This window comes from Panthera onca, chromosome A1 (assembly GCF_046562875.1).
Source record: "Panthera onca isolate mPanOnc1 chromosome A1, mPanOnc1 haplotype 2, whole genome shotgun sequence".
Classification (NCBI taxonomy): Eukaryota; Metazoa; Chordata; class Mammalia; order Carnivora; family Felidae; genus Panthera; species Panthera onca.
The window spans coordinates 43,437,159-43,449,628 of record NC_138339.1 but is presented as its reverse complement, the minus strand read 5'-3'; the positions used below and the strand labels follow the sequence as shown (position 1 = coordinate 43,449,628).

Genomic DNA, 12,470 nt, shown 5'->3' with positions numbered 1-12,470 from the left:
ATATGAGCATTTAAATACAGGTAGTTCTCACCTGTGTGGTAGCAAAGGACCATAAAAATTAACCATACAGGCCAAAACTTTGCAAACTAGTCTTCATAATCAATGGAAAAAATTAAAATTGTTTTGTAATTTGTTGAAACTTTTTATGAAAACATTAAAAATGATCTCAATGTTGGTTATGACTGTATAGAGATAGTAAAACAAATATTTACTACCTTGCAATTTAAAACATTGACAGCATTGAAAATGTCTTTTATTTTTTTTTAACAGCCCTGTACAGAGTAGTTTGAGCAGTGTCTACCTTCTTATCCTTGTGTAACTTATGATAGGAAATGAACCTGTTTTCTATATCTTACTGAATTCTCAAACTCTTTTCCAAGGTTGGATCAGCCGCCAACATTTTACCCTTTTTGTTTTCAGTGTTGTGAGTTATGTTCAAGAAACTGTGAAGATTTTTTTCCAGGGTCACTTTTTCTGTAATATATTTATTCTTTTCATCACAACCTAAGAATTTTTGTCAATTAACTTTTACCTTCACTAAATCCTTCTGTCTACATGCCTAAAGATTTATGAACAGTGGCAATCCCAACATTTCCACCATCATCTATCTTGTAACCACATCCAGTATTGTTAGTGTTGTTTCTGTTGCATTTTCATCCTTGTAGGCCAGTTCCCTGTTTCAGTTACCATTTTTGTAAAATGCTGTGTGGGTTTTCACTGGGAGACAGAGAGGAAACACATCTATACACTTTGTGTTCTGTATATGTATCTGTATATGTATCGGATAACAGATGTAGAATTAATAACTGACAACAGACTTTGAAATAAGTGAAATGACTGAGTACTGAGCATGATGTGTATCTGTTATTTACATATTGATTTGTGGACTCAAGGCTGGCAGTGAAGTTTGTACTTTATGCTATTAGCCGCAGGTACTATACTGTGGTACTATACTGTTAACGGTCTTGATGCCAGACTGGTATTACTTAACTAAACTGTACTGAAATTCATGCATGTCGGAATCATGCAAAATGAACATCACCTGCATATAACTTGTCCTCTAGGTACTGCTTTAACTGTGTTTCACAAATTTTGACATACTGTTTTCATTTTCATTCAAGTTCTTTTTTTTTAAATTTTTTTAACGTTTATTCATTTTTGAGAGACAGAGACAGAGCATGAGTAGGGGAGGGGCAGAAAGAGGAAGACACAGAATCTGAAGCAGGCTCCAGGCTCTGAGCTGTGAGCAGAGCCTGACGCGGGGCTTGAACTCACGAACTGCGAGATCATGACCTGAGCCGAAGTCAGACGCTTAACCGACTCAGCCATCCAGGCGCCCTGTTTCAATTTATTTTCTAATTTCTTTCTTTCTTTTTTTTAAAAATAATTTACATCCAAATTAGCATATAGTGCAACAGTGATTTCAGGAGTAGATTCCTTAGTGCCCCTTACCCATTTAGCCCATCCCCCCTCCAACCCCTCCAGTAACCCTCAGTTTGTTCTCCATATTTATGAGTCTCTTCTGTTTTGTCCCCTTCCCTGTTTTTATATTATTTTTGTTTCCCTTCCCTTATGTTCATCTGTTTTGTCTCTTAAAGTCCTCATATGAGTGAAGTCATATGATTTTGGTCTTTCTCTGACTAATTTCACTTAGCATGATACCCTCCTGTTTCATCCATGTAGTTGCAAATGGCAAGATTTCGTTCTTTTTGATTGCCAAGTCATACTCCATTGTGTATATATATACCACATCTTTATCCATTCATCCATCAATGGACATTTGGGCCCTTTCCATACTTTGGCTATTGTTGAGAGTGCTGCTATAAACATGGGGGTGCATGTGTCCCTTCGAAACAGCACACCTGTATCCCACGGATAAATGCCTAGTAGTGCAATTGCTGGGTCGTAGGGTAGTTCTATTTTTAGTTTTTTGAGGAACCTCCATACTGTTTTCCAGAGTGGCTGCACCAGCTTGCATTCCCAAGTTATTTTTTAATTCCTTATTGGACTTTTTGACACATAGGTTATTTACAAGTATGTTATTTTCCAAACATTTGGGGGAATTTTTGAGATCCCTTTTTGATATTTATTTCTGATTTTATTATGGTTGGAGAATATACGCTGTATGATTTCTGTCCTCATAAAATTATTACAGTTTGTTTTGCAGCCCAGTATGTAGTCTATTCTGATGTTTGATTCACATATTCTTGAAATGAATGTGTATTTTGTTGTTGGATGGGGTATTTATAGATGTCAGGTTCATTGATGCTTATTGTGTGTGTGTGTGTGTTTGTGTGTGTGTGTGTGTGTGTGTTTGTTCTTTTATACATCTTGTGAGAGGGATGTTGAAATCTGTAGACATTAATTTGTCTTTTTTTCCTTTCATTTTTGTTAGTTTTAATATGTGTGTTATGGGCATCTATAACACATAGATGTGTTGTAATGGTTATATTTTCTTGCAAATCTCCTTTTACAGTTTTGAAATATACTTCTTTGTTTCTAATAATATTTATTATCTTGAAGTCTATATTGTCTAATACTAATACAGCTACTTCACTTCTCTTATGTTTATAGTTTGCATGATGTTTTTCTCCCCATTCTTTTGTTTTCAGCCTATTTGTCTTTGAATTTAAAGTGAATTTCTTGGGGCACCTGGGTGGCTTAGTTGGTTAAGCATCTGACTGTTGATTTCAGCTCAAGTCATGATCTCACAGTTTGTAAGATTGAGCCCTGCTTTGCACTCTGAACTGACAGTGTGGAGCCTGCTTGGGATTCTGTCTCCTCTCTCTGCTCCTCCCCCATGCACTTGCACTCTCTCAAAATAAATAAATATGTAAAAAATAATAAAGTGAACTTATTATAGACAATGTATAGTTGATTCTTAACTGTTTTATCCAGACTGACAGTTTCTGACTGGAATATTATTCCATTTCTAGTTAATGCAATTATTGATTTGTTTTGATTTATGTTTGCCATTTTGCTATTTGTTTTCTGTTTGTTTAATCTCTCTTTTAGTCCTTTTTCTTTTCCTGTCTTCTTTTGTGTTAAAAGAATGTTTTATAGTATACCATTTTAATTTCCCTGTAGAATTTTTATTCATAGTTCAGTCTCTACATACATGTAATATTGCTATAGGGGTTACAATATGATATTTAACTTCTTATAACCTACTACATGTTAATGCTGCTATATTTTTCTGGCAAAACATAGAAATTTCGCACTAACATAGCTCCATTATCTATTCTCCCTTATCATTTGGTGCTGCTTTGTTCTTTTAATCATGTATGTTACACTTAAAATGTTTATCATAAATTGGACAATATGTTGTTATTTTTGCTTTAAAAAGCTTTTTAAATGGCAGTGCAAGCTGGTGTAGCCACTCTGGAAAACAGTATGGAGGTTCCTCAAAAAACTAAAAATAGAACTACCCTACGACCCAGCAATTACACTACTAGGCATTTATCCACGGGATACAGGTGTGCTGTTTCGAAGGGACACATGCACCCCATGTTTATAGCAGCACTCTCAACAATAGCCAAAGTATGGAAAGGGCCCAAATGTCCATCGATGGATGAATGGATAAAGAAGATGTGGTATATATATACATATATATATGTATCATATATATGTATATATGTATATACGTATATATATATTATACAAATATATGATACATATATATGTATAATATATATATACGTATATATATATGTGTATATATACACACACACACACACACACACACACACACACACACACACACAATGGAGTATTACTCGACAATCAAAAAGAATGAAATCTTGCCATTTGCAACTACGTGGATGGAACTGGAGGGTATTATGCTAAGTGAAATTAGAGAAAGACGAAAATCATATGACTTCACTCATATGAGGACTTTAAGAGACAAAACAGATGAACATAAGGGAAGGGACACAAAAATAATATAAAAACAGGGAAGGGGACAAAACAGAAGAGACTCATAAATACGGAGAACAAACTGAGGGTTACAGGAGAGGTTGTGGGAGGGGAGACAGGTTAAATGGGTAAGGGGCACTAAGGAATCTACTCCTGAAATCACTGTTGCACTATATGCTAACTAATCTGGTTGTAAATTTTAAAAAATAAAAAATAAAACAAGTTAAATAAATAAATAATAAAAAGCATTTTAAAGAAAATCAAAAGAGAAAAGGCAGACATATTTAAATTCCTTATATTTACTGACATACTTAAAAAAATTTCTAGGGGCCTATGGATTTGAGTTATCATTTGGTGTTATTTTGTCAGAGATCATTTCTTTAGTATATTCTGTCATTCAGTTCTGCTAACAAATGTTTTTGTTTATCTGCAGATGCCTTTATTTTGCCATGTTTAAAGGAAAGTTTGCCTAGATACAGAATTCCTGATTGACAGGTTGCTTGTTTTTAGTATTTTTGAATTTGTCATTCACTTTTTCTTTCTTGCTGCTTTCAAGATTTTTCTTTTTGTCTTCAGTTTTCAACAACTTAATTTTGACGTGACTAGTTATCTAGGTAGTCTACCTGTGGTTTATGGAATTACTTGGATATGTAAATTAATGTTTCTCATCAAATTAGATGATTTTAAAGGCATTTTTCTAATTTTTTTTTTGCCTCTTTCTCTTCCCTCTTCCTACTACTCCAATCCCGCATATACTGGAATGCCTAATATTACACCATAGATTTCTGAAGTTTTGTTTGTTTGTTTTTATATATTTTTTTCTTTTTGTTCTTGGAATTAGTTAATTTTTAGTGATATCTTCAAGTTTATGGATTCGGATTTTGCCTTCTGCTTCTCAAATCTAATGACCCAGCTGGTGGAAATTTAATTTCAGCTTTAGAATTTTTATTTGGTTCTTTTATGTTTTAACTTACACAGAGTAAATGTTAGGCATAGAGTAAGTTAACTACACAGTCATGATATAAAAAAGTTCTAATACTCAAAATTTCCTCTTTCTGCCTTTTTATAGTCAAACTAATATCTTTATATACTTTTTTTCTCTTTTAAAATTGCATATTCACCCCTTCCCTAGCCTTTTTTCCCTTAACTTTTTTTTTAAGTTTATTGATTTATTTTGAGAAGGAAAAAGAGTGCATATAAGTGGGAGAGGGGCAGAAAGTGAGAGAATCCCAAGTACACTCCACACTGTCAGCACGGAGCCCAGTGCTGGGCTTGGTTTCACAAACCGTGAGTTCATGACCTGAGCCAAAATCAAGAGTTGGATACTTAACCGACTGAGCCACCTAGGCGCCTCTCCCTTAACGTGTTTAATGTGTTTATAATAGCTTCTTTGGGATCTTTGTTTATGAAATACAGTACCTATAGAGAATCACTTTCTATTGACTGATTTTGTTCCTTAGTGTAGATCACAGTTTTCTGTTTCTTTATATGTCTAGCAATTTTTAGTTGAACATTCTGTATTGTAGATAATATGTTGTAGTCTGGATTCTTCTGGTCCTTCTAAGGGTTTCTGTTTTGTTTTAGAAGCATTTAATTTGCTTGGTCTTAAACTGTGACATCTGTCTCTCCCATAGACTGTCATTGCTGATGTCTTTGCTTAGTTTTTGTTTAAGCCTGGCTCTCTAAGAGACTCCCCTTCATCTGCATAAAGTAGAGGTGAGCTTGTGTTATGGACAGAGGTTGTATTAGACATCAAAAGCCATCACTCTTGGCTGCCTGAGTTGTGGATGTGTCAGACCACTTTAAAAGTATAGCAAATTTGCAAGTCTCTCCAAATTTTCAACCACCTCTGGGCTCTCTAGGGTCTCTTTGCACAAATATTTTAGTGGTTGGGTGGGGGTACAGAGAAAGTTTATTATCTCAACCTTTCTCTGACTCTTACTTCCAAATTCCCCTGTTAAATTTCTAGCTGCTCTACTAACAGCATTAAGGCGTATATCATGGGGATTTCTGTTATCTTTTAATGCCCCATAAACTAGGGATGGGGGAGATGGGAAAATCTGAGAAAAAAATTCCACAAGCTCCCCATTCTTATCTAAGAAAGAAGTTTTTGGTGAATAAGCACTTTTCAGCTTATGACCTGCCTTTGGTAGTTTTTCTGTACCATGAGTTGGTTGTTTTTTTAAAAATCATTTCATTTGTTTTTGTACTTGTTTTTTGGGAAGAATTCCTCAACTACCTCATGCCACCACTATTGGAAGTCAAGTCCATCTTTAATTTCTCATGTGATAAACTTGTATGTTTTAAATGGCCTGTTGCCTTCCCAGCTCTCTGTCTCTTGGACTGTCCTGTATCATTCATTTGTTTTTACCCCTTTTGTCCTCTACTAAATCTTTATATCTATTTGATTTTATTTCTTTATTCTTTCAGAGAGGGAGACTAGACTTGACAACCCTCAATTGGATATACCTGGAGATGTTTCCTTCCATAAGGAGGTATTGGAAAGTGTAACAAGGGATCCTTCACTATACTCCATTTTTAAGGTCTGGCAGGGTGATGACCAGATGGAGAGACATCAGGAAAATAAAGACAGACTTCTCAGGCAAGTCATGGTCATCAAAAACAAAACAGTTGTTGAAGAATCAGGTTATACATATAAGGCATCAGGAAAAATGTTTCATGACTGCATAGACCTAGATGTTTCAGGACAAAGATTGTATAAATGTGACTCATTTGAAAAGAGCTTGATACCTAATATAAACTTACTCAGTTGTAATAGGGGTTATGCAAGAAAAAACACTGTTGAGAATTTTAGATGTAGGAGTACACCTATTTCTTCCTATTCTAAGCATGAAAAAATTCATAATGGAGTGAAACACTGTGAAGATAGTCAGTGTGGAAAGATTATCAGCAATAAACAGTCTCTTTTTCAATATGTGAATGTTGAAACTGGAGACAAGACCTGTATATGCATTGAATGTGGAAAATCTTTTCTAAAAAAGTCACAACTCATTATACATCAAAGAATTCATACTGGAGAGAAACCGTATGATTGTGGTGCATGTGGGAAAGCCTTCAGTGAAAAGTCACATCTCATTGTACATCAGAGAACTCATACTGGGGAAAAACCTTACGAGTGTTCTGAATGTGGAAAAGCTTTCTCTCAGAAATCGTCCCTCGTTATACATCAGAGAGTTCATTCTGGGGAAAAACCATACGAATGTAGTGACTGTGGGAAAGCCTTCTCCCAGAAATCACCTCTCATTATACATCAGAGAATACATACTGGTGAAAAACCTTATGAATGTAATCAGTGTGGGAAGGCGTTCTCCCAGAAGTCACAGCTGATCATACATCATAGAGCTCATACTGGAGAGAAACCATATGAATGTGCTGAATGTGGGAAAGCCTTCTGTGAGAAGTCCCACCTCATTATACATAAAAGAATTCACACTGGGGAGAAACCCTATAGATGCACTCAGTGTGAGGAAGCCTTCAGCAGAAAGTCAGAACTCATTATACATCAGATAATTCATACTGGGGAGAAACCTTATGAATGTACTGAATGTGGGAAGACCTTCTCCCGGAAGTCACAGCTGATCATACATCAGAGAACACATACTGGAGAAAAACCATATAAATGCAGTGAATGTGGAAAAGCTTTCTGTCAGCAGTCACATCTCATTGGACATCAGAGAATTCACACAGGAGAAAAACCTTATGTGTGCAGTGAATGTGGGAAAGCCTTCTCTCAGAAGTCTCACCTCCCAGGGCATCAGCGAATTCATACAGGAGAAAAACCTTACATATGTGCTGAATGTGGAAAGGCATTTTCCCAGAAGTCAGACCTTGTTGTACATCAGAGAATTCATACTGGGGAGAAACCCTATCAGTGTGCTATGTGTGGGAAAGCCTTCATCCAGAAGTCACAACTCACTGTACATCAAAGAATTCATACAGTGGCAAAATCGTAAGAATGGACTAAGCACAGGAAAGTCTTCAGTATCTGCTTAAGCCTTAATAAATACCACAAACTTACAGATTTCATGAGTTTGGGGGCATCTTTACTGGTAAAATTTAAGAAATGAGATAAAGTTTCTAATATGTTTATTTTTTTATCAAAGATTAGGGGCGCCTGGGTGGCTCAGTCGGTTGAGTGCCGACTTCAGCTCAGGTCACGATCTCGCGGTCCGTGAGTTCGAGCCCTGCATCAGGCCCCTGTGCTGACAGCTCAGAGCCCGGAGCCTGTTTCAGATTCTGTGTCTCCCTCTCTCTGACCCTCCCCCATTCATGCTCTGTCTCTCTCTGTCTCAAAAATGAATAAAAACGTTAAAAAAAAAAAAAAAAGATAATACAAACATCTCAGTTATATAAATAATGGGTATTTTCACTATGGCACGTAAATAAGACTTTTGAGATTGTGAACTGAATTAATTGCAAGTTATATAGTCTATTTTGAATCACATATTTGTGATTATGTTACATAATAAGAATTGGACCAGTAGTAATATTATTAATGTTAGCTTAGCATAATTATGGCTGTGAAATAAATCCCCATAGAGCACATGAAGAAAACTTGAGTCAAAAGATGCCAAAACCTAGAAACTGTGCTTGAGGGAAGGATTTGATTGTTCCTGTAAAGGTACATGTAAAAAAATATATATATTCTTGTAGATAGATGGAAAGATGGATTGATAAGGTCCAATAAATGTGGTCTTTTGGTTTTTTTGTTGTGTTTTGTTTTTCATTTAAAGAATATAAGTTGGTCTGTGTCAGTGGATAGTCCTAGGATCTTGGAATTGACACTTGTTTCTCTGTTTCACTCCTCTCCTCTAGGACTTTGGTGTGATGGAAAGACATAGACGGCCATAGGTTTTAATGCTTATTCCATTACCCACAGATTGTGTGACTTCAGGGAAACCTTTTTTCATCCATGGTATCTGTTCCCTCATCTATATATGAAATTCTGGCAGAGAATATGTTTTTAGCTCATGTTTGTCCCCTTTATCTTTCCTCTCTGTTCTTTTGCAGGAGGTTGCTGATAACCATGTGTCCCCATTTAAACTTGATTTGCATTTCAGACACTGTGTGTCTGATTTCCCTGATTTCCTATTCTCTTCTTTGTCCATTTCACTGCTCTTGTGTCTGGTGGCCTAACGCATACTGTTATGGAGACCTCACTTTTACTTATTTTATTTTTCAAGCGCATATAAATTATGGTGTTTGTACATAAAGACCCTGTGTGATACCACCACAGATCCTGTTTTACCCTCTCCCTGAAGCACCAGTTCTTTTTCCTGAGAATTGAGTGGTCCTCAGAGAAAAACCCATAGGGAATGTGGAAGATGTGCCTGGGATAGCTTACATGGGTAAGTATGAATCTGAACATAAAAATCCCACCTGCTATCTCTAAAATGTTTCTTTATTCTTTGTTGTGGGGCCAGTTCTGCTCCCATAAGAATCTTTAGGAGAGCATCCTGGTGGGGACAAGTCCTGTGTGGCAGGGATGTTGTGACCTGTGTGGCTAAATACGATTTCTGCAATAGAATTCCTACTTGATTCCTCCCTATGTCCTGCTTAGGTGACCTTTCTCTGCAGGGCCCCAGTGTTTACTCTGAGAAGTAAGACTTTGCATGGGAACCTCTGCAGAGAACATGGCATACCCCAAAAAGATGTGCAAACGTGTGAGAAAATTCTTTGTGTCATTGTGAACATGTGTTTGATGCTGCATGTAATTGGCCATTTGGATCTGGGAAATAAAACCTTCGGCATGTAGCAAGGAGTGATCTACTTTGAGAGGTCTTGATGGAAGTTGGCCCCACCTGGCCCTTATGGGGAGGCATGGGAAAGTCAGGGTTTCCAGAACATACAGAAGTTTTGTGAGAAGGAAATGATAATATAGTGACAGGGAAATTATGTAAGGAAAATAAAGACCCGAGTTTCTCTCTCCTCATGGGCCTTCCACTTTGCCTTTTACTTTCTAAGGAACCTCATTAATCTGATCATGACATAATATATATTATATATGGCTATAAAATATAGGAAAATTTGATATTTACTGGTATATAGAAAATTTTCCGTCTAAAGTCTAGAAAAAAGACAGTGTCCATTTTCACCAGTTTTATTCAGTATTGTATTGAAAGACCTAGTCAGGGAAATCAGGCAAGAAAAAAAATTGGTATAATGATTGGAAAGCAACAAAACACATTTGTTGACAAAATTGTATGCATAGGTGATGAAAATGTATACGTTAATTATTAGAAATGGAAAGTAGCAAGGTTTCTGTATAGAATATTGTTAAAAGTAAAGTTTATGCAACAGATATAAAATGAAAATTTAAAGGTATCAATTACAGGGGCATGAAAAATACAACATGTCTAGAAATATGTGTATTTTCAATACTATGTTGAAAAGAAGTGGCAAGAATGAGCATCCTTGTATTATTCCTGATCTTAGGGGAAAAGCTTTCTGCACCATTGATTAAGTTAGCTGTGAGCATGCCATATGTTGCCTTCCTTATGTGGAGGTACATTCTTTGACTAATTGGCTGAGAATTTTTTATCGTGAAAGAATATTAAATTTTTGTCAAATGATTTTTCTGCATGCATTGAGATGATTTTTTATCCTTTATTCCATTAATGTGATGAATCACATTTATTAATTTGTATACATTGAAACATCTTTGCATCCCAGGTATAAATCACAGTTAATCATGATGTATGACCCTTTTAATGTACTGAATTCTGTTTGTTCTTATTTTGTTGAGGATTTTACATTTATATTTATCAAGAATATTGAGCTGTACTTTTCTTGTAGTGCCCTTACCTGGCTTTGGTGTCAGAGTGATAGCCTTGTAAAATGAGTTTGTGAGTACTCCCTTCTTCAGTTTTTTGTAAGAGTTTAAGTAGGATTGTTAATTCTTTAAATGTTTGGTAGAATTCACCAGTGACACCATCTGGTCCTGGGATTTTCTTTGTTGAGGTGTTTTTGATTACTGATTCAGTCTCCTACTCATTATTGGTCTGTTAAGATTTTCTATGAATGATTCAGTCTCATATATTCTATGTTTCTAGCAATTTATTTCTTCTTCATTATCCAATTTGTTGGCATAATTGTCTAAGTGATATTATGGTATGTTGTATTTCTCTAATATCAGTTGTAATGTCTCTTTCATTTCTAAATTTATTTGAGTCTTTGCTCCTTTTTTTCTTTGGAAAAAAGACAATGCCCATTTTCACCAGTTTTATTCAATAGTGTGTGTCTAACTAATGGTGTGTTAATTTTGCTTATCTTTTCAAAAAAAACAGCTTTTAGCTTCATTGATCTTTTCTATTGTTTCTCTAGTCTCTGTTTCTGCTCTTATCTTCATTATTTCCTTCCTTCTGCTAACTTTTGTCTTAATTTGTTCTTCTTTTCCATGTCTTTGAGGTGTAAAGCTAATAGTTTATTTGGGATCTGTGTGTGTGTGTGTGTGTGTGTGTGTGTGTGTGTGTGTGTGTGTTTAAGTTTATTCATTTATTTTGAGAGAGGAAGAGAGCAGGGAAGGGGCAGAGAGAGAGGGGGAGAGAGAATCCCAAGCAGGCTCTGCAATGTCATCGCAGAGCCCGATGCAGGGCTTGAATTCACAAACCATAATGCCATGACCCAAGCTGAAACCTAGAGTCAGACGTTTAACTGACTGAGCCACCCAGGTGCCCATGGGATCTTTGTTTCTTAAGGTTGGCATTTATCTCTATGAACTACCTAAACTACTTTTACTACAACCAAGAGGCTTTGGCATATTGTGTTTCCATTTTCATTTGTTTCAAGGGCTTTTTAAAATTACCTTTTGATTTCTTTTGGTTTCTTCTTTGATTCATTGATTTCTGGTATGTGTTATGTAATTCCCACTTATTTGTGAGTTTCCAGTTTTCCTTGTTACTTTCTAGTTTCATACCATTGTGGTCAGAAAACATACTTGGTATAATTGCAGTCTTGTTAAATATGCTAACATTTGTTTGTGACCTACCATATCATCTATCTTGGGGAATGTTGTGTGCCCTTGAGAAGAGTGTGTATTCTGCTGCTGTTGGATGCAATGTTTTGTGTATGTCAGTTTGGTCCAATGGATCTGAAGTATAGTTCAGTGTTTCCTTATTGATTTTGTCTGCCTGATCGATCAATTATTTATTTATTTATTTATTTATTTATTTATTTATTTAGGCAATCTCCACACCCATCACGGGGCTTGAACTCAGAATCCCTAGATCAAGAGTCACATGCTCTTCTGACTGAGCCAGCCAGGTTCCCTGTGATCAATCCATTGTTGAAAATGGGGTACCAGAGTCTCCTGTTATGATTGTATTTTGTCTACTTCTCACTTCAGACCTGTTAGTGTTTGATTAATATATTTAGGTGCTCTGGTGTTAGGTGTATATATATTTATAATTGTTATATATTCTTTATTACTTGGTCCCTTTATCAATACATAATGATCTTTTTGTCTCTGTTACAATTTTTTTTAAATGTTTATTTTTGACAGAGAGAGACAGAGCATGAGTGGGGGAGGGGCAGAG

General features: G+C 35.9%; 1 protein-coding gene across 9 annotated transcripts in view; it reads left to right on the top strand.

The window, feature by feature from the left end:
• LOC132680858 (uncharacterized) overlaps positions 1 to 8,641 on the top strand; it is a 53,590-nt gene extending 44,949 nt beyond the window's left edge. For 8 of the 9 annotated variants that reach the window (XM_060634731.2, XM_078445934.2, XM_060634728.3 and 5 more), the window contains one exon: positions 6,346 to 8,641. In XM_060634731.2, coding sequence (XP_060490714.2) covers positions 6,346 to 7,889 — 1,544 coding nt within the window. In that variant the 3' untranslated portion in view covers positions 7,890 to 8,641. Of the gene's footprint in view, positions 1 to 4,146; positions 4,411 to 6,345 lie in introns of those variants that run through there. The other variant, XM_078445940.2, reaches the window with a different exon arrangement.
• The last annotated feature ends 3,829 nt before the right edge of the window (positions 8,642 to 12,470 follow it).